The sequence below is a fragment of the Polypterus senegalus genome, chromosome 6, assembly GCF_016835505.1.
Source record: "Polypterus senegalus isolate Bchr_013 chromosome 6, ASM1683550v1, whole genome shotgun sequence".
In the NCBI taxonomy this organism is placed as follows: domain Eukaryota; kingdom Metazoa; phylum Chordata; class Cladistia; order Polypteriformes; family Polypteridae; genus Polypterus; species Polypterus senegalus.
In genome coordinates this window covers 124,094,654-124,120,120 of record NC_053159.1, presented here as the reverse complement: position 1 = coordinate 124,120,120, position 25,467 = coordinate 124,094,654, and the positions used below count along the sequence as shown (strand labels likewise).

Below are 25,467 nucleotides of genomic sequence, written 5' to 3'. Positions count from 1 at the left end.
CTACAATTCCAAAAGCACTCTGTCAGACGTCAGAATGGAGACAGCTTTCAGAATTTATTCTATGCAGCTTTCATCTTCGCTATCACTGCTGTACACACTCGCACCTCTATCTGCACTGAACATGTCACCTAAGCAGCACTACCTGCTTTCTCCAAAACCACTGTATTGCCATATAAACATTTACACTTTCTAAATCAGCAAATTTAATCCAAATCACACACTTTATATAAAGGTCGCATTTGTTACATAAAGACTGCATTCACACCACTACATCTTTTATGCACCCACTTCTGATGCATTCTATTGAGTTTCTCCCAACATCTTTACAAAACACTGCACAGCTATGCTTCTTCTTCCATAATCTTCCATAACCTCTGCCTCTTTGCCTCCCACCATCATCTTATTTAAGGAAAGATTTTACATGAACATTGCAAAGTTTTTCATTGGTCTGCAGTTATTAAGACAGTCCACTTTTGTTTTCATAAGGGAAAAAGGAGTAGATGTGTTGTGGGATCTAATGCAGAAGATCTAGGAAGAGAAGAAAATACCAGAGGAGTGGAAGAACAGGTGTGATTGTACCTGTTTATATGGAGAAGGAAAATATTCATGACTGTAGAAACTATAGGGTGGCAAAACTGATGTTACATGGTGAAAATCCGGGAAAAGGTTATGGAGACCACCATAGGGGGGAAGCAGTTTGGTTTTATTCCAGATAAAGGACCAACTGATGTAGTCTTTGCACTGGGACAGCTCATATAGAAGCATTGAGAAAAACAGAAAAGCTTGAAGATGAAATTTATTGATTTGGAAAAAGCCTATAATAGGGTACCACATCAAGATGTCTGGAGGTGCATGAAGCAGGAAAGAGTAACAGAGGAGTATGTGAACATTGTCCAGGCAATGTATAAATGAGTGAGGTCGCTGGTTAGAAGCAATGCAGGGGTAACCGAGTAGGTCACATTAGGGATCTTTGAAGCCCTTTCCTCTTTAATCGGTTTATGGATGTGTTGACTCATGGAATAAAAAATAAGTCCCCCGGTGCATGCTTTTTGCTGATGAAGTGTTCTGTAGCGCCAGAAACTACGTAGTGAAGAGGAAGTTGCAAGAATGGAAAATGGTTTTGGAAGATAGAGAACTGAAGTTAAATAGGAAGAAGACTGAGAATTTAATGTTTAATTGTGATCAGGATTCAGATGTTAGCCTGCAGAGAGAGCTGTTGAAAAGAGTGGATAAGTTTAAATGCTTAGGGTCAGTGGTAGCCCAAGACGGAGAACTGAATGCAGAGATAACCCACAGAGTGGAGTTTGGATGGGAATCAGGAGTATTGTGCCACCAAGGAATCAAGGCAAGGGTTAAAGTTAAGGTTTTAAGACAGTGGTAAGACCAGCAATGATGTATGGAGCTGAGACATGGTCAGTAATGGCAGTGCAGGGGAAGATGGATACATATGACAGAAATGAGAATGTTGAGATTGATGTGTGGAGTAATAAATAAGGCCAGAATAAGAAAGGACATAATCAGAAGTACAACAAAAGTAGAATATATAGCTAAGAAATTACAGGAAAGTAGGCAGAAGTAGTATGGCATGTGATGAGTAGAAACAATGAATATGTGGGTAAAGAAGTGGTGGAAATGGAAGTACAGAGGAAAAGAAAGTGATAAGAGACTGAAGCTGAGGTGGATGAATAAAGTAAAAGAAGACTTGGAATAAGTGTCTGTCTGAGAAGGAGAACTGGGAAGAGACGAAGAGGAGGAGGAGGAAGAAAAAAGAAGAAGAAGAAAGCACAGGAATATTGTCACACAATATTCTTTCAAATGCTTTCAATGAAGTATCAAAAAGGGAATTGAAAATGGAAACTGATTGGCTGTTATATGTTTCTAAAATGCATCTTGAAATACCATCCAGACTGGATGCCTTATGGAGTATAATCACTTAAAATACTTCCTGTGTTATCCACATAAAGAGAGAAAGAAGAATCACAGAGTGCTGTGGGGTAGAGAATGGAAGATAGTTTTCTATTGCAAGCAACATGGCAGAGAAAGCATTCTGTTAATCTAGGAGTGAAAGTGTAAAAATGATTGAATAAGCCTTTAGTAATATGAAAGCAGCTGTAAACACTGTCACTGTTTACGTTGTATATTCTGTCTCCAGCTTACTGCCAATTGTTTTCCAGTCCTGAGCCACCAAAGTTTTGTGCACTTTGTTTCAATGTCATCCTGAAATGCATTGCTGCAAACAATCAGTACATATTTAATGTCACTGGTGAGCCACAGTTCTCTTACTAGGGAATTGAAGGCCTGTTTGAGGGCCTAACAGTGATTCAGAATGTTAGCACTCCTGTTGAGAAAACTGACGTGTTAGTGATATTTAGGGTAATTATTCTTTAAATGTTCTTTGTAGCAGTCTCTAGTAACAACTGAAAATCTCTTTATAAATTTTCATCTTACAGAATGACATTGTATAAATCGTTCAAGCCTAGTGCATATGCTGACTGCCTCCTGAAATTATATAGATGAGAATGAGAAATACACTGCAGTGCAGCTTACCATAAGGCACCTTCTCTGCTTCTACCTGATGGTTAACCCCAAATGATGGACAGACAAACCATCTAGTTTTATTGTAGCACTCAGTTTCTCAGCAGTGATTTTCAGTCATAACATTCATTTACTTAATCGGAGGGTGTTGGCAGAGCACCCCAGTGAATCTGATCTCCTAACGTGACATACCCAATAACTGAGACTAACTTGTTTGCGACTGACTATGATAAAACAAAACAGTTTTAATTTTCTCTTTAGTCGGAGGGGTGGGTTGTTTGGGCGCCTCAGAGTGTTTGGGCGCCTCAGAGCTGACAACCAATGAATGCTCATCCAGAAGTAAAATGCAGCGATAAGGAATAAGGAACACAAATGTTTTGAACCACACAAACAGAAGAGAAGTTTGTCTTTTGTCTAATGTTTGAAGTACTATGTTTTAAGGATGGAAAAAAAAGGACAGAGACAGCGGCCCAACTCACCATACCTGTTTTACTGTTGTACAGTGCAGGCTACAGCAGGCAGCACAGGGGCTATGGACCTCACAAATACAAGAGAGGCTTGTCAGTCTTGTGTCTCACATTTTATGCACCATGACAAAATGGAAAAAAGACAAAAAAAAGCAGAGACTACTTCTGAATTCGGCACAGCTGTTAACCCTTCTCACAGTGCAGACTCCATCAGGCAGAAAAAAGGGGCAAACATGAAAGCACTGGAAGACTGGCAACCTGTGAGTAAATGTGACATGGACTGTGATTTTCAGTTGTATAAATTGACACAGTGCAGCAACAAGATCAGTGACTGTGGTCACCAAATTTGACATGCCTCATGACAAAAAGTTGTGTAATGTGACATTGGCTTAAGTGAATTAAAAATAGTCATTAATTATATCCATTAATTCCTCTACCTAGTAATCCACTAGCTTGCTAGGTTTACCAGTTTATAATATTAATTAAAATCCTTGTGAAAACACTTTCGATTATAAAATTGTTTATTGGCACTACTGTCTATACTGGGGTAAGGTATATTAACACACTCCTTGTGCTATTCTTCTACTCCTACATCTTTCTGTTTTAACCCAGACATCCTCACTATGATATGGGTTATCTTCCATTTAGAATAACTGTGTATTTAAATTAACTTATAGGCTTCTCCTCCATTTTTTTTCCTAAATAAAATTCATTGTTTCTTTTACTGCTTACTTCTATGCAGCTACTCCATTGTATTAATTTTCTTCGTAAACTTCAAAAATTAAAACATGCTACTACAGGCTTTACTTTTGCATGCATTTTGCCTGTGAGATAATAATGTTAGCACCATCTTATACCTCAGTGAGCTATTGAAGGTGAAGGTTGAGTCTATCCTTAAAGCCATGATGATGTTCTATAAATCTGTGTTCTTCTATTCAAGTAAGAATGAAGCACAATTCTGTGCCTCTATTTATAGGATCCCTTTGTGTTACTGTTCTAGTTTGTATGTGGACACAACTCTGGATGTTTAAACTTACCTACTGCATGCTTAGCCACTGATCGTGTGGTTTCATATTTCAGCTCTGGGTGCTCATTCAGCAGAACATGACAAGATGACTGTCCCAGTGTACACTGCATGAAGAATAAGACAATATCATGTCCAGTGGTTTACTACAACAAGCTATAAAAAAATATGCCTCAGTTTGTCCAGGAAAGGGAGAAAACTGAGTTAGTAATTCAGTCAGATCACTTTTAAAAAGTCCCATTTTAAGAGTAAGGGTGGCATGGTGGTGCAGTGGTAGTACAGCTGCTTTGCAACAAGGAGTCCAAGTCCTGGGTGCTCCTTGCATAGAGTTTACATTTTCTTTTCATTTCTGTATGGCTTTCCTCCCGCAGTCCATCTGTATGCAGTTTAGGTGGATTGGTGATGCTAAACTGGCCTGTGTTCTGTGTGTATGTATGACAGGCTAGCACCTGATGTTTGCTGGGATAGGCTCCACATCCCTGCTCTGGATAAGTGGGTTTAGAAAATGGATGGATAGATGGATGGGAAAGAACTATTTTTTATAATGGATTCATGGATTCTAACACAGAATTACACCATGGAACTAAATTCTTCATGGAAACTTGCATGTTTTAACAGAGCTACTTTATCTAAAGTTGAGTGGAGAGCCGAGGATACAGTAGTTACCAGGATTTTTTAATGTGGATAGAAAAGTGGGTGGGTGGATGAGAGAGAGAGAGAGAGATAATAGAAAGACTAGAGAGGTGAGAGAAATAGACATTTTTAAGGTTTCTGAAGGATATTTGACATTTACAGTTAAAGAGTTTAATAACACTACTCTACTACACTACACTACTGTCAACAGATAAGCGACATATTTAGTTCAGATCCAATATATGAGAATGAATATAAGTGGAAAAATTAACATGCTCAACAAGTCAAAACAAGTTAAATCCATGAGATTAATTTTATATAACACCTTTGAAAGTACACATGATTAAAAACAGGATGCCATCATCCTTAAAGTCACACTAGATTGTCTTATACTAGATCATTTCACAGGAACCACTGAGTTTAAGATACATTTTTGAAGACATCCATCTATCCTTTTTAATGCCTTGTTTCCAGTACTGGGTTGTGGGCAGCCAGAGCCTGTCAGAGCATCAACAGGCACAAGACAGAAAACAGCCATGGAAGCACTACCACAGTCATAGCCACAACTACAATTATCCACACTACTTTAAATAACAATTAAAATAACAGATTTCATTGGAACATAGAAGTTCAGAGTAAACAAAATCAAGGAAAAGCAATAAGAAAAAGATGGTTATACATTTAAATTGCACAGAATGGAATCCAACTAGTATGGCTTCTTATTTCCACAACCCTATAAGTTTTAATTTCAACAAATCAATTGATCAAACGAGTGTGTGGGTGACATAATGCACTGTAAGACTCAGTTCCACTTCCACTCAAAGACCTTGAGCAAGTCACTTAACCTTCCTGTGCTATAACTGTAAAATGCATATACTGTATATATACATACTAGCCATCCCCTGCGGCTTCGCCCGCATATTAGTGAAACAGGACAGTGAGGAGGACCCCACCCAGCTCTCTACTCCTGACGTCACTGTTTCTCTTCTCCTTGGCCTGCAGCCTCTGTCTCGGATTAGCGCAAATATATCGCTCCTGCAGGCGAACTATGATTCTTAGCGCAATAAGAGAAGTCGCCAAATCAACTGGAATATTAGTGAAGTAGTTCTCTCGTTCGCTAACTAAGCAGAGTTAACGTTATGCCCAGAGGTAGATGCGTGAGTGAGGAGGGAAGGCAGCCCAATGAGTCTCTCTCGGATTTGCGCTAACAAATCGGTACCGCAAACGAACTATGATACTTAGCGTGATGAGAAAGTCACAAGATCAACGGAATGTTCAAGCATGTTATAGAAAAAAACTCGATGTAAATCCGTTAAGTAGTTCTCTCGTTAAAAACGGACACACATACAAACGGGTCTAAAAAACTATAAGAAACGTTGCGCTTGGAGCACGAAATTTTTAAAACTGTTTCTTATCGAGCACCAAGGGTAACCTACATTCCAAATTTCAAGCCTTAAGTCCTCATTGTTCGGGAGATTTCGTCATGAGATAGTCAGTGGTATTTGGCTTTTATATATATAGAAGATATAATGCATTGTCATGTATGTCAGCATGGGCAATTCCTCACTGTCTATGATTACTAAAGCAGTTCCCACATTCATTCATAGAGTGGAGGAGAAATCCTAGAAAGAAATTTGATGTCACTTGATACTAGCTTGATCCTTTCCAGTCCCACAGACATATAAACGAATCCAACAACAGAAGTCAGGGTTTATTGTGGAGCCATCTTCGACAAGGGACAGATCTTTGAAGAACAAAGCTTTACACTTAGCTCTTCAGAGAGCCTCTGGCAGTGGCACTTTCTTGCTTTCTGCCTTTTCAAACCTTGGGTACTACACTAAATGAGGTGGTTGTGTGGTTCTTGTTGCTTTTTTCAGTTGGTTTCATTCATATTATATAGATACACCCACACAGATATATTCATGAACACACACAACTGCATAATGGGTCTTTTTTATAAAGTGTCCTGAGATGATGTTCATTAAAGTCACTATATAAAATGTGTATGACTAATAAACTATAACAACTGAGCATTACTGAATTGTGCATTTACCTTGATGTAATTGATCATCTGAAGGATGAAGTCATCCCCTGAATTCTCTAAAATTAGAGTGCATCCCATGTTAGATGTAGTATTGTGCAAATCAAAAATGACATCATAGGCATCTTTACTCCCCTTTGGTCCAAATAAACGATTGATCTCCTGCGCTTGTTTCACTTCATATGGCAAATCTTTCCAGTCTATTAAGCTGCAAAAATTAAAAACAAACAAACAAACAAATAAATAAATAAAAGTGAAAATGAACACAGCAATGCAACTTAGCATAAGGGATCCTTTTCTGTTTCTTCTAATGTTGTGAACCACTCATTGTAATACTGCCCACAGAGTGCTATATTTCTCTAACATCCTGTGACCTCGCACAAAGAAATCTCATTCATTCAGACTTGCTTAGGATGCGCAGATCTTAAAACTGTCAAGGGAAATTTCATGTTTCTGAATATAAAATATTTGTGAGCAAGGCTCTTGAGTCACAAGTTTTCCTTACAACTAAGGCCATGCTGTACGGGGTGGTCCAGATCTAATTATGCAGATCCAGATCGTCTGGATGACTTTGATTTATGCAGACGATTCCAGTTCGGTGTGAAGACGATTCTTCCTGTAGTCAGTTCGCACACTTCTCGATGGTCCGGGATTTTTTGGGGGATTTTCTATATAATAAACTTAACAAGTTATAAAGTAATGAAAATTGCATAATTAGATCTGAACCACTCTATATTTAACTGTGATTGTAAGACTGCATGTAAAAGGACCTGAATTTTGTTTTTGATAGGGTCATTCTATTTCTATTTCTCTAATATTATAAATAACAATGCTAGTAATCCCAGAGTCTTATTTTCTACAATTGAAGGTCTGTTAAAACCAGCTAACACAAAGGAATGCCCCCAGAATACTTCCAGTGAAACCTGTGAGAACATTGCTGCATTTTTCAATCAAAAAATTAATGATATTAGAGATAACATAGTATATCTCCCCAACACAATGGTTTATAAAGCCTTAAATAATCTCGCCCCATCTTATATATCGGAATGCCTGACACGTTATATTCCAAATCGTAACCTTAGATCTTCAAATGAGTGTCTCCTTATAATTCCAAAAGTTAAACTTAAAAGAAGTGGTGAGGTGGCCTTCTGCTGTTATGCACCTAAAATCTGGAATAGCCTGCCAATAGGAATTCACCAGACTGATACAGTGGAGCACTTTAAAAAACTGCTGAGAACACATTACTTTAACATTAACTTCACTTTAACTTAATACTGATACTCTGTATGTTCAATTCTTCATAATAACTATTCAGAGTGGCTCCAAAATCCGTACTGACCCCAACTCTCTCTTCTGTTTCTTTTTCCGGTTTCTTTGTGGTGGCGGCCTGCGCCACCACCACCTACTCAAAGCATCATGATGCTCCAACAATGATAGATGGATTAAAAGCCAGAAGTCTATGTGACCATCATCATCAAGTCCTTCCATGAAAACCCTAAATACAAAGAGGACTGTTTGACTTATGTTAGGTAGATTGCCCAGAGGGGACTGGGCGGTCTCTTGGTCTGGAACCCCTACAGATTTTATTTTTTCTCCAGCTTTTGGAGTTTTTTTTTTGTTTTTTTCTGTCCACCCTGGCCATCGGACCTTACTTATTCTATGTTAATTAATGTTGACTTATGTTTATTTTTTATTGTGTCTTCTATTTTTCTATTCATTTTGTAAACCACTTTGAGCTACATTCTTTTGTATGAAAATCTGCTATATAAATAAATGTTGATTGATTGATTGATTCCCACATAACAATAATTTAGGAACCATTATTATTACACTTATTGGGGTATTTCAACATAGGCTTTACAAAAACGTTATATGATCATAATACAGTAGATTACTCATAATATCCATCCCGCTATATCCTAACTACGGGGTCACGAGGGTCTGCTGGAGCCAATACCAGCCAACAAAGGGCGCAAGGCAGGAAACAAACCCTGGGCAGGGCGCCAGCCCACCACAGGGCACACACAATTTAGAATCGCCAATACACCTAACCTGCATGTCTTTGGACTGTGGAAGGAAACCCACACAGACACGGGGAGAACATGCAAACTCCATGCAGGGAGGACCTGGGAAGCCACCCCAGGCCTCCTTACTGTGAGGCAGCAGCGCTACCACTGCGCCACCCTACTTATAATATGCATATACTTAATTTATTCACTCACATTTTGTTTTTAATTGATAAAAATATATGATGCTTTATACTATCAATAAAATCCAAACATAATTATAGCAGTTCTACATAAACCAGTATAAACAGAAATTACTTAAGATATTTTCATTACAACAATCTTCTAAAGATGGTTTGATTTTTTAAATGTAGTTTTATATGACACTTTGTTAGATATCTGACATTTGCTATGTGGAGGTGTTTTGCATATATGTGTGTGGGAAATTGTACTGGATCAGATTATGCTTTCCCATCCATTATGCACTTTACTTCCTAGCAGCAAACTGGGTACCCTAATTTTTTGTAAAGAATGTACACACTTCAGACTTGAGCTCTACAACTCATGAGTAAAAATCCTGCACTAAAGTTTCCACAATAATCTGAAAAAAAGTAAAGAGATCTTTAACCAGGAATGCTTTGAGCACAAGTTGATATGTCAGTCACAACGTGAATGCTGAGGAACTTTTGCCTTTAACCTGCTGCTGCTAAAATATGTTGAAGGGGCTGACATCTCTGGATAAAGGCAGTGTACATTCAAGAAAAAGAAGCTAACCTTGTGCAGAAAAGTGTCTTGGGAATCATTTCCAGTTTTAAAGTCTATAGAAAGAAAACATGTGTGGAGAAATTTTAATTTTGAACAGTTTGTCTACCAAAGTGTGGTTGCACAATATTTTATGTTGCTCCAGAACTGTGCAATTTTTTTAGATAACAGCCACTCTCCTGCCTTCCTTTGGTCTCTAACCTTACTACACTTTAGTTTTACTCTTTCATTCTGTTCATCTGTTCATTTTGCTCATCTCCTGGTTCTCTTTCTCCCCCAGAAATAATGGACAGCCAGTTTCCAGCTGGACACAATGCTCATCAGAAAACGTACATTCTTAGATGTCTAAAGAAAGCCCAGACGTCACCAAATATGGCCACCAGGTTCTACACCTAGGATTATCAAATGGCAACCCGCAAGGCAGATCCGACTTGTGTGCAAGTCCAAAATCATCTTCCAAACACATTATTGTCATTCGTATTAAAATAATGTAGCATCTATAAAGTTAATCTACAAATCAGGCATGTCCGGAGACTTTCAAAAGTAAAGGCGGTGAATTTATTTTAACAAGACACACAAGGAATGGCAGAGAATTCATAACAAAATTCACTCCAAGTCTGACTCTTTAATTCCAGAGACCACACCTCAAACTTCATGAGATAATGAAATAATCAACTCAAATTTGCTGCTTTGCTTATAAAATCAGCATAAACAAATATGGTGACCAGTAAGACTCACAGCTAATAGCTCACGCAAACAGGGGCAGATGCACAAACACAACAAAGGTGACAGAACTGGGGTTAGGATTAGGGTTTCATTTATGCATTTTATGTTAGTATATTGTACATAGCCTATAGTGTAAGATTCACAGCATCTGAATTTAGCACATGTTATATGCTGGTCACACATGCAAATAAGACTCTTACTGTACACGATACATGATAATAACTATGAGCTGAACTGATAACGCTACATTTTTTCTCAAATCCAAACCTTCCATATTTGAAAGAGCCAAGCCCACTGGCCACCTGCATGGTCACAAAGTTACAAATACCAATCATCACTCAGTGTTACATGCTTCATATTTCATAGTGCGCACACTTACATAACAAACCAGGAAACTAGACTGGACTAGACAATTAAATACAATTCTCCTTTTTCCAGCCGAAATTCAAACCCTGTATTAATATAGCAAATAGATATCCACAACCTTCAAGCAACAAATTAACAGTGGTGTATAGAAAACAGAATAACACTCATCACTGAAAACTATTAAAAAATATCAAACCATGTCATAGAGGGCATTTTAGCCTTGTATTAAATATATTACTAACTCAGGGAGTTATAAATATAAATATTGTCACACATGCACATTAAAGGGTTATTTATCTTCTGGGCTCATCAGAGGTAATCACTACCACCCCGGGACATGAGGGTGAGCAATTGCTGACTGTCTTGTCTCTTTTTACACCCACAGCTCCAAGAAGATGCCCAATGAGAGCAACTGACTCCATTCCATCCAGAAGGTGATGTCTCATTGGGTACAAACTCCCAGACACAGATCCATCCTAATAATAAAATAATAATAATACATTTTATTTATATAGCGCCTTTCCCATGCTCAAGGCACTTACAGAATAGCAGCCTGACTGTTCTTCAGATCCTTATCACTGTAGCCAACGCCTGGCTCTGCATTTTCTTTTCTTCTTGCCTCTTTGTGTGTTTGTTATTTTTGTTTAAACTTATTATTCCAGTAAAAGAGGTGGCCCGTCTGGCACCCCAACATTTCATTTAGACATGTCGGTTAACAACAATATTCATCCATTTTCAAGCCTTGCTTATACAATGGAATGTCACAGGTGTCTATGGCCTATCCTAGCAACACTGGGCACAAACACTGGAGATGGACAGAGTGCCAGTCCAACACAGGGCACGTTCACACACTCGCTCACCTTCAGTAATATGGATAAACTATCAGATTACAAATTACCTAGTATTGGATATAATAATACATTATGTTTATATAGAGTAATTTCAAGTTTTCAGCCAATCCATTAGTTCTCCTTCATACCACAAAATGGATATTCTGTTTGAAAACCAGCAGTGTTGCTTCTGGTATGGTATACTAAAATTAATAGCAATGAGGAAAAACTCGGAAAGGAGTTCACAACAGGGAATGAAGGTAGAAGGTGAATTTCTGAAATCACTGAGCCACTAAATGCTTATCAGAAACATAGAGCCTATCACAGTATCTGCTGCCCTACTGGGCACACACATAATTGAATCCTTGTAAAGTGAGAGTCACAGAAAAGAAAAGATCTTGAATCTGATAGTAAACATTTCACTTTCTAATTATAAACTTCTAATTATTATACATTTCTAATTATAAATTACTTAAAACACCTAAACATCCAAGTTGTTCAAGTTTGTATGAAATCTCCACACTTCAGCAACAACGATCATGTTACATTATAAATGAACACAAAAGGAACATGCTTCACATCCTCTTCATCACTGATTTGATTTCCTGATTCATAGATAAATGTAAAAATGTTTCCCACGGCCCCCAGGAAACCTGCTGACTTCTGACACCGGCCAAGTTTGGACATAGCTTAAAAAAGCTCTTTGATGGCCATAGACCCCCCTTGGACTCACTGCAGGGGAGAGTATATTATTCTGCTTTTCAATCTGCAAAAGGACAATTTAAAACAATACAACAGCTTCAAATCCAATCTTTCTGCTGCAAAGTCTTTTCTAACAAGCCAAGTAAACAAGTTAGTGTCTCCAAGCGCTGAAACAGTGGCCCTAAAAAATGGAAGGTTTCTGGTGTGCAGTGCCAACTAGGCCATCGGCATACAGAACAGCTCTGTAATGCAGAACCTTTGTGGTGGGGGTGAAGGGGGTTTCAGGGGAAATGAACAGCTTGCTTATGCAGGCTTCAAGTTTTGGAGCTGCACTGTATCATGTTTTAACATGCTTCCGCAGGTCTGTTGCATAACCCCCTGAGTGAGAAGTATGGTAATGATTATCTCCGGGTAAATCAGCAAACATCTACACATTCTGAATGTGCCACAGTGGACAATGCCTTTGGCTTTTCGTTTAATATTCAAACAACTTGACATTCTAGTTATGCTCTGTGAAAATTTGTTGCGGCAGGTTAAATGTTACACAAAAGACACACTTAAGTTTAAGCAAAATAACTCGTCTTCCTTTCTGGTGTATTTTCCTTTATTCCGTTACCAGCACTGGGGAGAACGTCAACAATTCGCACATACCGCAACTAATACAAAGCTCAAAACGTTCGTGGAATATGAAGTGAAGGGCAGATGTGTTTTCTCATGTTGATGCAACAAAGTTTTTCATTCAGTCCTACCTGAGTATCTCTGGCGTGAAGGCTCGGTTCAGATCCTGGTCAATGTACCTCACCCGTCTCTCCACAGCTTTGGGATTGGCAATGAATGGTGTCACCAACACTCCAGCTCTTTGCACCTCTGCTCCATTTTTGATCCACTGCCTGACAAGAGTAACTCCTGTCATTTCATTTCCATGTGTGCCGCCAAATATGGACACTCTTTTCGACGGTGGCAAGCTGACGCCATTCAAATAAGTCGTCATTTTCTTGCCTTTGATCGTGCCACTTCAAAATACGGAAGAGAAGTTCAGCAGAAGCGAAAGCGATCTGAAGTGAACGAGGAAAACTTGGTGGAGACAGTTGTACAGCTTCAGCCGGCGCTCATTGAGTCCACCAGGTAATGATTAAAAGTTACCCAACCAGTCTGAGGACAAGCGCTGACACTTACAGGACTTCGGGGGCCGGGTTACGCGATATCCTCCTACTGTAAATCTTCGTTTCGCTCGGTAGTGCATGCTTGTGATCCAAAGGTTGCACAACGAATCACGGCGCCGATCGCTAGATCTCCTACACACGCACTCTTTAAGTGTCTGCTGTGAACAACTTGCATTTGTAACTTGCAAACGTAAGAAAGGCTAAGAGGCTTGCACACCTGGCCCTGTCTGTCGCGAGGTTTGTAGCCTTTACGAGACACAGCAGGTCTAAGAGCTCGTTGCACGAGTACTTTTAAAACTTGCTTGTGCTCTGGCAGCCAGCGCGCAATTAGAAGCTTTGCGCTTCTCAGACGCAGGCAGCCTCGGCAATGCCACATGGCTTTCGGGAGAAACTGTCGGCGTTACATGTCACATTCAGTTCCTGAAAAAAATCCCAACACTGTAGTATTACTGTAAAACTAACTGCCAATGACAGATAGCGGTGAGCCAGAGTTCAGTAATAAAATACTTTCATTTTTCCAACAGTTAACGACGGAGAGCTAAAAAGGTTCCTGTCAATTTGAGTACAGTACACGGTATACAGCAACTACTGGGCGTGGCCATTCGCCACAAGCCTACAATATTCAAATATCATAGAGAGTGCTCATGGGAATGTCGAACGACAGAATCGAAGTTAAAGGAGAGAAAACACGAAAGACTTCGCAAGTTAAATTTTATTTATTACCACAGATTTGCACATCGACATCCATCCCTTAATCTGGATCCACGTTGTCTAAACGTATGTGCATATGGTTGTCAACCAGTACATTGCAAGAAGGACCGGCGCGTAGAGTAATGCTGCCTGAGTCAAAGTGCATTTGTGCAGCTCTTCTACAGCCGCCAACACCCACATCCGCATGTTGTCCTTATTAGGCATGTGATGTTTTACTTCTTTTAAGAGATTACTATAAAACGATAAAATATGATGAGCGTCTAAACAATAAAACGCAAATATGCATTAAAATCAATTCAAATGTTTGGTGTGAAACTCGTCCCGCATGCTTTCTACAACTTTGTACGTTTCAAACTGCGTCCTGCAAGTTAAAAGAGGCGGTGCAAACTTATGAGAATTTTGACAGGTATCGGTTGCGACTGACACCTTAAACAGATTACTGAAATTAACAAAATTTTACAGAATGGTAGAATACACTATATATCATGGGATATGCATGTAAACCGACCATTCATGAACACATTTAAAAATTATAGTCTTTACCATGTCGATAGTAATATAATAGTACTTAAGTTGGCATCAATTAGACGAGACAGACATGGTAATATTAAGTTAAACAGGGCTGCAACTATAGACTTTAAATGCATTGCTAAAAACTGGTTTAAAAGATGGTTTTTCAAAGTACTGTATAAGACTCTGTTCAATGTTTGCATGAACTGGGTGTTGTGCAAGGTCGTGGGATCCAGCGGCTGTGGGGCATCTGTTGGTGAAGAAAAATTCACTGATCTTGACATTGCTGACAATACTGTGATCTCTGAGAGTCAATGGAGGCTCTGATCGGGGCGCTCTTGTGAGTGTCCTGGATAAAAACCAAGATCCAGGCCTTTAATGACCTCTTTGGCACAGCCATCAGCAGTGTGTCTGTCTGCGGAGAGAGTGTTGACCTTGTCGAGAGGTTTACTTACCTTGGCAGTGACATTTATGTCCCTGGTGACACTTCCTCTGAAGTCAGTAGATGGATTAAGAGAGCATGGGGGGTCGTGAGGTCACTGGAAAAGGTTGTGTGGCGCTCCCGATATCTATGCAAAAGGACGAAGGTCTAAGTCTTTAGAGTCCTGGTGCTTCCTGTCTTACTATATGGTTGCGAGACATAGATGCTATCCAGTGACCTGAAACTAAAACTGGACTCCTTTGGTACTGTATCTCTCAGGAAAATTCTTGGGTACCATTAGTTTGACTTTGTGTTAAAGGAGCAGTTGCTCAAGCAGTCCAGAATGAGGCACATTACCTGCGTTGTGAGGGAGCGTCAGTTACGGCACTATGGCCATATGGCACAATTCCCTGAGGGTGATCCAGCTTGTAGGATCCTCATTGTTGGGGACACAAGTGGCTGGACTAGGCCAAGGGGTCACCCATGTAACACCTGGCTGCAGCAGATAGTGGGTCATTTACATAGGGTGGGACTGGACCGTGTGTCTGCCTGGTGGGTTGCCAACCTGGATCCCGAGCTGTTTCGTCGTGTGGTGGGTGCAGTAACACACTGTACCAGTGCATGTTCCCCAACTTGACTTGACTTAAATGACTGCATGATTGTAGTCTTCCCACTCACTCCTTCTCTTGCCACACTAAAAAAAGTTCTCCATAGCTCGGAAAACTGATGTTGTGCATTTATTAGATAATAAAATTGTGTTTTTTGCATACATTAGCTACAATGGGGCAAACTGGAATCATGGAGAAATGTAAGAAATAATCTTAATACATCAATTTCATTGAATTTTTGATGATATTAGGCTAGTCAGTTTAGTTCAACAGCCTAAAAATAATTTACATGGTTAACAGTTTATGAGTCTGTAAAGTTAAAAAAATTGCATATACCCTGTGGAACACCTCACTTTTTCCATTTTTTCTTCAAATTTAATCAGCTCAAATGCAATGAATAACCAAAAATGGTGAAAATGTAACCAATAAACTGCCAGAGGTTTAAATTTAAAGTTTAGGTTAGCAAAAACTGAAAAAAGAGAATTTCAGAATATTACAAATGGGCCTTCTTCAGGGAACAACGAATAGGTTACAACCTACAGATGTTCTGTAGTAATTAAAGTACTGTACATTACGCCTTGCCAGTTGAAGTAAACAATTTGCACAGGTGTCCAAACTTCAATTGATTACTTAAAAACCCTCTGTCTGTCTTAAGCAGAGTTGGAACAGACTGTGTTACTATACCCTCTGAAGTACTACTTGGACAATATTACACTGGCATAGAACAAATAAATAATGACAAATAAAATAAAATAAGTAAAGAAATCATTAAAGGTACAACATTTTATTCAAATTTTTGATTTTTCAAAGTAGCTCCATTTTGCTGATTTAATAGTCAGACTGTGGTCACCAACTCTGCTTCCAGCACAAGAACCCTAAACCATCACACCTACTCCTCCATATTCCTCCATACTCCTCCAGTGGTGTCACACAATGAGGAACCCTTCTTTTCATGAACCCGATGGCATACAAACACACTGCATGATGAACAGAGATTTCAAATTTTGATTCATTGGTCCATAAGACTTCCAGTCTGCAGTAGTCCACAGCCAGTATTTCAAGGCCCTATTTTGTCCTTAAGGAATAGCTTTCTTACTTCCACTCGCCCTGTCTAACCTTCCGCACAAAATTTCCTCTTCACAGTAGAAACTGAGACTTGCATTTTGGACCACTGTTAAGATGTGCTTGAAACTGCTTTGTTGTGGGGCACCCACCACACAAAGCTGGTGACCCTCAGAAACTTGTCTTCTGATTGGGTTGACTTTGGGTCTGCCAGATCTCCTCTTATCAGAGTTTCTTCCAATTTCCAATTGCCTTTGGACTGTGCAGGACACCATACTTACTGACACTTTGATGTTTTTTGCCATTTCTCTAAATGAAAGGCCAACACTTCTAAGTGTAACAATGCTCTGTCTCGTTGTGTTTGTCGATTGCAGTTTTCTTGGCATTATCACTGGAATTTACAACTTTCTAGAATGTAGAGGATGTAGTAACAGTCTGTTTCAAGTCTGCTTTAAGACACACAGAAAGAGTGAAATGATAATGAAATGGTGAAAAAAGTATTGGTTATGTTTAAGGAATTGGGTTGCAACATGAGTCTCAACATTAATGTTTTGGATTCGTATTTGAAATATTTTCCTGAAAATCTTGGAGTGGTGAGTGAAGCACTCTGGGTTGCCTCAGATATTTAATCATTACATCACAAAAAATAACACCAGGCTGGATCAATGCTAATGCATATCTTAGTGTGGATGGTACAGAGGTGGTGACAGAGAAAAAGGGTGAAGGCAAAATAGTGGACGCAGTAGCAAGTGTACAGGTTCACCTGATGTAGCCATGGACAGACTTTTTAGAAGCTTGATCGTAGAAATTGCATGTTTGTGGGTCAAAAACAAGAAAAAAAGCAGGGTTATGTAGCTCAAAGCATTCCATGGCAAAAGCAGGGAACCTGACTGGAGTAGTGCTGGTTGCTGACTTCACAGCAGGTACAGATTTACGCACCACTCTTCCAACTGATTTTGCAGTTGCAATGGTGGGCAGCGTACTTGTTTTGACTGAGGCATAGCTGGTGGCTTTGCTTTAATATGTACAAAATGTTATCATGAGTGAAAGTAACTTTATTATCCAAGTCATAAAACTATCCTCCAGATAGATGATCTTGACTGAGAAATCTGCAACCTCAGAAAATCTGTCTTCTATTTCCTTGAAATGGTTATAAGTCTGAATAGGTGTAGCATTGGAGACAGGCCAGTAAGCCAAGCTTCACAATACATTCTACGATGCTCATATAACATTACCATACTGACAGAATCTTTCGAAAACCACCTCTTTTTGCACATCACTGCTGCAAAGCTGACTTTTTCTTTTTTTTTTTTGTAGTGGTGCTTTATTCTGTCCTGCACTAGGAGTCCCAAGCTTTAGAGTTTCAAGGCACTTCTAAAAATGCCCTCTACAGGAGGATATCACTGTCATATCTTGAATACTAATAAAGGCATATACTAAAACTATAAAATAAAAGATTCACTCTTCACAAAAACTATTATAATCATTATGAAGCTCCATGAAGTACAAAGACAAAACTGAGGCAATTCAAATCAAACAAGTCCCAAAACAGATTCCAAAGACAAGGTCAGAAAATAAAGCAGAATGTTCGTATGTCAAAGATCCAATAATTAACAGAATTCACAATAAACACAAGTAAGCTCACATCCAGGCATGTTCAAAATAAACCACAAGGAACTGTAGAAGACCCTCTGGATTTATAGGACAAAGGGCAGTTCCTGTTGGTGATTGGCAGGTGGCCCTGATTTTTGGACGGCAAACCAAAAAACACAAGGACCACAGGTGGCTTAAATATATAAACAAAAGAAGAAGTCTCCATATATGGTATAGTAGCCAGTCTGTAATAATGTCATTAGATAGATAACTGAAGAGCACCACATTTTCTTGAGACTACCATGAGGTACATTTGCTGTCTGAAGCTCACATTCCTGTCTTATCTCATAATTGTCCTTTTGTGGTTTCCATATCAATTCACCAATGCCCAGTTTTTAAGAATGCTACGCAGACATAAGAATGTGCGTCATTTGTATGGCAATTGAACTTAAGTGCCTGTTTGCTGACTCATTTTTCATTCCTCCTCCCCTAATGGGTTACTTCTCTTTTAGGCACTTGCTTTTGTTTAACTTCTATGATTATTTATTTATTTGCTTTTGTTTGTTTCTGTACTGCTGACACCCTTCTCTGACAAGTATTTGCTTTTGCCTGTCTAACTTGTCCCTTTCTGTGTTCAAAGGAGGGGCTGCTAATTGTGTGACACTTGGTCCCGAAGTCCAATGAGAAAGTCTTTTTCCAGTATTTCCTTTAAGGATTTAAGTTTTACTTCCTTTCCAGGGAAAACACAGGATATATGCAAGAAAAACTACCATCTATTTGATGTAAATTGATGCCAAAGTCAATCAGTGGAGCCTGCAGTGAGTACATAATTTCACTCAGTTATTTCCCCTCTGAATGCGTATATTAAACAAAACAATTAAATCAATTTAATTCCAGCTGTACAGTAATGTTTTCTGTGTAAATTAATGTGGCTGCTTGCAAAGTTTTTTTTTTTAATTCTTCAGCTGTTGAATTTATAAGCTTTGTCATCTCCTTCTGACAAATCAAAAGTTTCTTATATAATATTTAGCTAACCAGCCATGCAGTTATCTTTTTTTTAACTGATAATCTGAAGAATTCTAAAGAGAACTAACCTGTCATTTTGGTAACAGACTGGATAGTAAAGTTGGACAGTTTAACATCTGTAGCAGAGCGACGGGCATTAAGCAAACTCCACTGCATCCACTGAACAGTGTCATCTCCAGGCAGAGGAGTAGCTTCAGTGACAGACTACTGTCACTGTCCTGCTCCACTGACAGACTGAGGAGATCGTTCCTCCCCCACACTATGCGACTCTTCAATTCCACCTAGGGGAGTAAATGCCAACATTACTCAAAGTTATTGTCTGTTTTTACATGCATTTTTATTACTATTTAATTCAATATTCTTTTTTTTTTTTTTTTGTATCAGTATATTACTGCTGGATTATGTGAATTTCCCATTGGGATTAATAAAGTATCTATCTATCTATCTATCTATCTATCTATCTATCTATCTATCTATCTAGTAATTATATAGTGCCTTTCATATCTATCTATCTATCTATCTATCTATCTATCTATCTATCTATCTATCTATCTATCTATCTATCTATCTATCTATCTATCTAGTATAACTAAAATAACAATTTGATGATCCAACCACTTGATCTCCATAGAGTCTTGGAGCTGGATGCCTTGAATTAGTTTTAAAATCCACTCTGTCAAGCCATGTTCTGTGCCTGTAACTGAGTCCTGTCTGAGAAACCTGAAAAGCAGAATTCAAGAAAAACTGCCTATACACTTGTGCCAGGAAGAGTAATGCTTTTCCCTAAAAAGTAACAGAGGATATAGCAAAGAACCGAATAGCAAGCTGAGTAAGGCAGCATCACACCGCACCACAAACAAAAGACCTTTTAGCACAAACCGAAAGTGCAATCCAAAGCAAGAAGAGTCCTCCACTTGAATGTGGAGCAACAGCGCTCAGTCAAACACAACACTGGACATCATCCTTGAAGGCTTGGTATCATAAACTTGTTTATATGGGCCAAGATAAATTAGAACTCTAAATAGCCAGTAAACAGTAAACAGTCAGCTTCTTCTATGTTATATGTTTGTCTGTCTTGTCTTTCTTGTGTCCTGTCTACTATGTTGATACTGTATATATGCAGTTTTTCTATTTCTGTAATCCTTGTGTTCATCAATAAATTGTGTTATTCTGTTTCTTAAAATAAGTGGGTATAACAAGTGTCACACTTCCACACATGGGAGGCATCGAGGTGGGGGGGTGTAGCTACTGCTGACCCACAGGTACAGGGGGTAATCAGGTGTACTAATGCCTCTTCTTCCCTCCCTACAGGAGCAGTAAGACCTCATCTCCTCCCTCCTCTGACTCCAGATCACGCCCTCGGATGACCATTTCCCTTCTAGATGTCCGGCCTCTTCCCCTTCCACAGCAATATAAGCCAACAGCCTTACTCTGCAGTCAGTCTAATTTGGGACTCAGTCTGTTTTGATCACTTGATTGCATATTTTTTCCAGTAAACCTTAAAATATTACGGGGGGGGGATCCCCAACTCTTTTTCATTGTGTTCTGTCTCTCTTACACAAGATAATATCAGTTACTTTGATATAAGTCTAAAAGCCAGAAACCCCTCCTACAGAGAAAGGCAAAGATAAAAACGTGGGAGCCTTACTACATTGTGTAATTAATTATAGGTGTAGCCAAAGGCAAAACTGATAATTAACTAACCAATAAATAAATTCGTCTCACATCAATACACAATTTCCTACATTTATTTGGTGTCCCTGGATGGGCAGACTCAGAGATCTCTCAATTTCCTACACCCATTAGGTAAAAATCCTTAATGAGTGGTTCAATTTTCCTTAATTTGATAAAAATTGTTGGTTTTAGGAAAACAGAACATGCTAAATCATTCTTCGTGTTAAGATTCTGCCTGCTAAGAAACCTAAAATGGTTCAGGCCTCAAAAAAACAAAAGCTGAGCCTGCACTTTACTCAAGACTGATCCCAAAAGAGTAGTCCAAATCGCCTCAGGCAGCATGACTACAAACTGTGCAGGCCCAAAAATGGGGAAAAGCTTTTACATCTCAAGCATCAAAGAGAGAGAGAGAAAAACTGTGAAAAATCACTGACCAAGAAAAATTAAAACATTTGTCAAAGAAGATTCAAAAGACTGTAAAATAAAATCAGAGGCAAGGAAGAAGCAAAAATATTTTTTTTGTAAATGTGAAGAAATACAAAAATCACAAACGAGAAACTGAAACTTAATTCAAGAGCCAAATGTCAAAACTAGAGAGTCTAAAGAAAATCACAGTGGGCACAATCAGAATAGTTAGGAGTATTCCTTAATGGTGAAACTGCCATTTCATCAGCTGCTTCTCCTTAAATAGCAGTGGGAGTCATTTTGCAGCTGCAGCATTAGTTGACCCCATGCCCATGGGCTCAACATACAACACATAAGAAACATAATTTAAAGGACAGGACATCACAAAACAAACTTTATTCATAAATACAAAATTATCAATAAACAAAATGTTCATTAAATATACAACATAGAAAGAAAACAAAAAAATCAGTAATCTTTTAAATCATATTTTATCCGAAAAACACAAATTATACATACTGTATAGTACAATATGTAGTGATACTGTATGCTTAGTTGCTCATCTCTAAAGAATAATGAAGGGACAATAGTAATACTGTAAGTGTATTGGAAATCATTAATAGAATTTCATATATGTGATAGTAGTAAATAATGACTAAACAAATAATTTAATACTTTAAGCAACGTAATATAAGAGGGCTACACTTTCCTTATTTAAGATGCAGATACACTATGGAGAGAAGCTGCTCCTCTTGTTTTTCCGAACTGGGTTTTAGGCAGCAGAACCATTTACCTGACCACAGCACAGAAAAGAGGCCATTGTTGGGATGGCTGGAAACATTAATACTTGTCTTTGCCCTTATCTGGCATCGCTCAGCGTAGATGTTTTTGTAGTTAAATGCACACCTAGTGATGTATTCAATGGACTGCACCATTCTCTGTAGACACTTGTGGTCCCACTGGGTCCTCTTACCAAACCAGGCAGTAATACTTTCTGTCAGAATACTTTCAATGATGGATGTGTAGAAGTTTGTTTGGAATTGGGAGGACAGTCTGGGTGTTAAATGCATAGCTATAGTCTATAATTAGCATTTGCATATAATTCACTCTACTGCTATCCAGGTGGGCCAGTACTGTATGAAGAATCAAGGTGATGGCATCCTCTGTAGACCTACTGGATCAATATGCAAACTCTAATGCAACTAGCTCCTTTGGGTGAGAATCAGACATGACTTGTTTTTTAGGCACAGGGAGAATGGTGGATCTTTTAAAGGATGTTGATACAACAGACTGGGTAAAAGAGAGATTAAATGTTTCTGTGAACACCGGTGCAAGCTGATTAGCACATATCTGGAATGCTGACCGGATCTGCTCCCTACCTAGTGTTCTCTTTCCTGTAAGCTCTCCTCATGTCGTGTTCCAACAAAATGAGCGCCATTTCCTCACTGTGCCGTGCTCCTGCCACAGTTGTGTTGGACCACTGCCTGGTGTTAGCGGCATATACATCAAAGCACATGTACAAATTATTAAATGTGTCTGCCAGAGAGATGTTGCTATAATAATAATTATAAGACAATAAATAGATTAAACAAACAGAAAACACACTTGAACCAAGGGTAAAACCCTGACTGAACCAAGATATCCAACCATCCATTATCCAATCCGCTATATCCTAACTACAGGGTCACGGAGGTCTGCTGGAGCCAATCCCAGCCAACACAGGGCACAAGGCAGGAAACAAACCCCAGGCAGGGCGCCAGCTCACAGCAGGGCGCACACAGACACACCCACCAGGCACACAGTTGGGACAATTTAGAATCGCCAATGCACCTATCCTGCATGTCTTTGGACTGTGGGAGGAAACCGGAGTACCCAGAGGAAACCCATGCAGACACAGGGAGAACATACAAACTGCACGCAGGGAGGACTACTGCGAGGCAGCAGCGCTACCTACTGCGCCACCGTGCCGCCAAACCAAGATACTTCTATGTTAAAATGTATACTTTCAAACAATTTCACAAAAAATTATAATTAATGTGAAAGCTTTAAATAAGAAATATGTGTGCATTCTTAGCTTTAGTTCCCTCTATTTTCTTTTCTATTGTATTTAAGCTAACTAGCATTTTCTTATTTATTAATTCTTCTTTGTCTTCTTTGTTCATTCAGTTATTTATCTTCCTTGTGTTTTATATGTTCTGAGGCCCCATGATGCTGCAGCTGTGGGATTGCATTCTTCTCTGTATAAGACCTGAGAGGCCTCAGTCCTGTGCTGAGGAATTAGCTTTCTTGTTTGTGTTGTTTGATTCAGTTTATTCAGGATTTTTGCAAGTGTTTGATTATAATTTTTTTTTGTTTATGTACTTTCTCCTCTTCCTAGGTTTATGATTTAGTCTTGTGGATTTGGATTTTTTTTTTTTTTGCTTTTTTGTAATATTTTGTTACCCTTTTAACTGTTTTTCAAATTACTTTTTATTCTTCTACTGAAATATTTTCTTTTTAAATAAACTTTATTATTATTTAAAGGACTGTTGCATTCTTTGGGCCAGGGTTTTTTTTCATCAAAAAGATACTGGTACAGGGTGAATCATTTCTGTTGCTGAGTCGCCCCTAATGATAAAACTAACCTTCTCAGGCAGTGGCATAGATGAATTCAGTCTGCAATTCAACGGCTGGATCACACATTTAGTTTTATTTATACTGGGCTCCATTTTCATCACTGCACATTCACAAAAATCTCCAATCCCTCTCCTGCTTTTTCCATTCAGCTTGATGAAACCCATCCAGAATTAAAACAGCATGTGAAATAAGAGGTGTAAGTCGGTTTTCTGCAGTACCCAAATATCAGGGTACCTGAGCACTCCATAATTTACTTACTTTAATCCTCACTTTGGATCATCGCCTCTTCCATCTCGAGATAAGCTTGTAACTTTTTATTCATGACTAGCTCTCTAGTAAAAGTATCATTCATCTTTGTAGAAATGAAAGATTCATCACTCTGTTGTTGTACTAATTATAGTTAAAAGACAGACAATTCTCAGAATTTGGTATAAAATGAGAAAATGCATGGTACTGCTGAAAACTGTGTGAAACTGAACAACAGGATGTGGCTTCCAAAAAGGATTTAGGGCTTTCATGTGAGGCAACATTTTCAATAAGAAGGCTATTGTTATGATTATACACAGTTTTATTTTCTGTTAGCTCTTTCATTGCTTATTTTTACATTGTTTTTTCTTTTTGTTCCATTTAGGAGTTTCATTACATGGAAAACCAGAATCTGTCATTTTTCACTTTTGGTTTAGCTTTGATGAAGCTCATATTTTTTACGTTATTTTCTTTATTATGCAATGTCTTTTTGTTTATTTTTGTATGCAGTTGCTACCTGGTTGCTGTACTAGGACAACCAGAAGTGTGTAGCACGTGACAATGGTGTAATATTGGTGTCACGCACTTCCAAGTTGTCCAGTATTGTGGATACTTAAAGATTCTGTGCTTGTCTTGGTTTAGTAATTAAGAGAAATAAATTTGGCAATGACTTTTGATTCTGAATGTGCTCATAGTAGCATGGTTTTGATGCTAGATTTCAGAGTTTGTGGCTTTGACTTTCAGTCTGCCTTATTGTCTATGTTTCATGTCATGTCCATTTTAACTCCTTCCTCCTAGATCCGTCTGTCATCCTTTTTCAACATAGCTATCGTTTAGAAGCAATTAAATTAAAAAGGTGAATAACTGGGTACAGAATGTTGTTATAATTTAATAATTTTTGAATATAAATCAAGGGACATTATGCTATTTTTGTTTTTTTTCTGCCACTATTCTCTCAAAAAACATAGTACTGTAATATTTGGTGATACAGTGCATCCGGAAAGTATTCACAGCGCATCACTTTTTCCACATTTTATTATGTTACAGCCTTATTCCAAAATGGATTAAATTAATTTTTTTCCTCAGAATTCTACATACAACACCCCATAATGACAATGTGAAAAACGTTTACTTGAGGTTTTTACAAATTTATTAAAAATAAAAAAACTGAGAAATCACATGTACATAAGTATTCACAGCCTTTGCTCAATACTTTGTCGATGCACCTTTGGCAGCAATTACAGCCTCAAATCTTTTTGAATATGATGCCACAAGCTTGGCACACCTATCCTTGGCCAGTTTCGCCCATTCCTCTTTGAAGCACCTCTCAAGCTCCATCA

The 25,467-nt window shown here is 38.5% G+C and overlaps 1 protein-coding gene and 1 long non-coding RNA gene across 2 annotated transcripts in view; one reads left to right on the top strand and one right to left on the bottom strand.

The window, feature by feature from the left end:
• The window catches only part of aspa (aspartoacylase), a 32,752-nt gene extending 18,878 nt beyond the window's left edge, over nt 1–13,874 (bottom strand). The window contains exons 1-3 of the mRNA XM_039757040.1: nt 12,842–13,874; nt 6,713–6,908; nt 4,040–4,133 (exon numbers count right to left, since the gene is read on the bottom strand). Coding sequence (XP_039612974.1) covers nt 4,040–4,133; nt 6,713–6,908; nt 12,842–13,083 — 532 coding nt within the window. The 5' untranslated portion in view covers nt 13,084–13,874. The remainder of the gene's footprint in view (nt 1–4,039; nt 4,134–6,712; nt 6,909–12,841) is intronic.
• Nucleotides 13,137–21,332, top strand: LOC120531541. Its single transcript, XR_005634117.1, has 3 exons — nt 13,137–13,217; nt 18,899–18,978; nt 20,498–21,332. It is a non-coding gene; the product is annotated as an uncharacterized LOC120531541 (long non-coding RNA).
• The last annotated feature ends 4,135 nt before the right edge of the window (nt 21,333–25,467 follow it).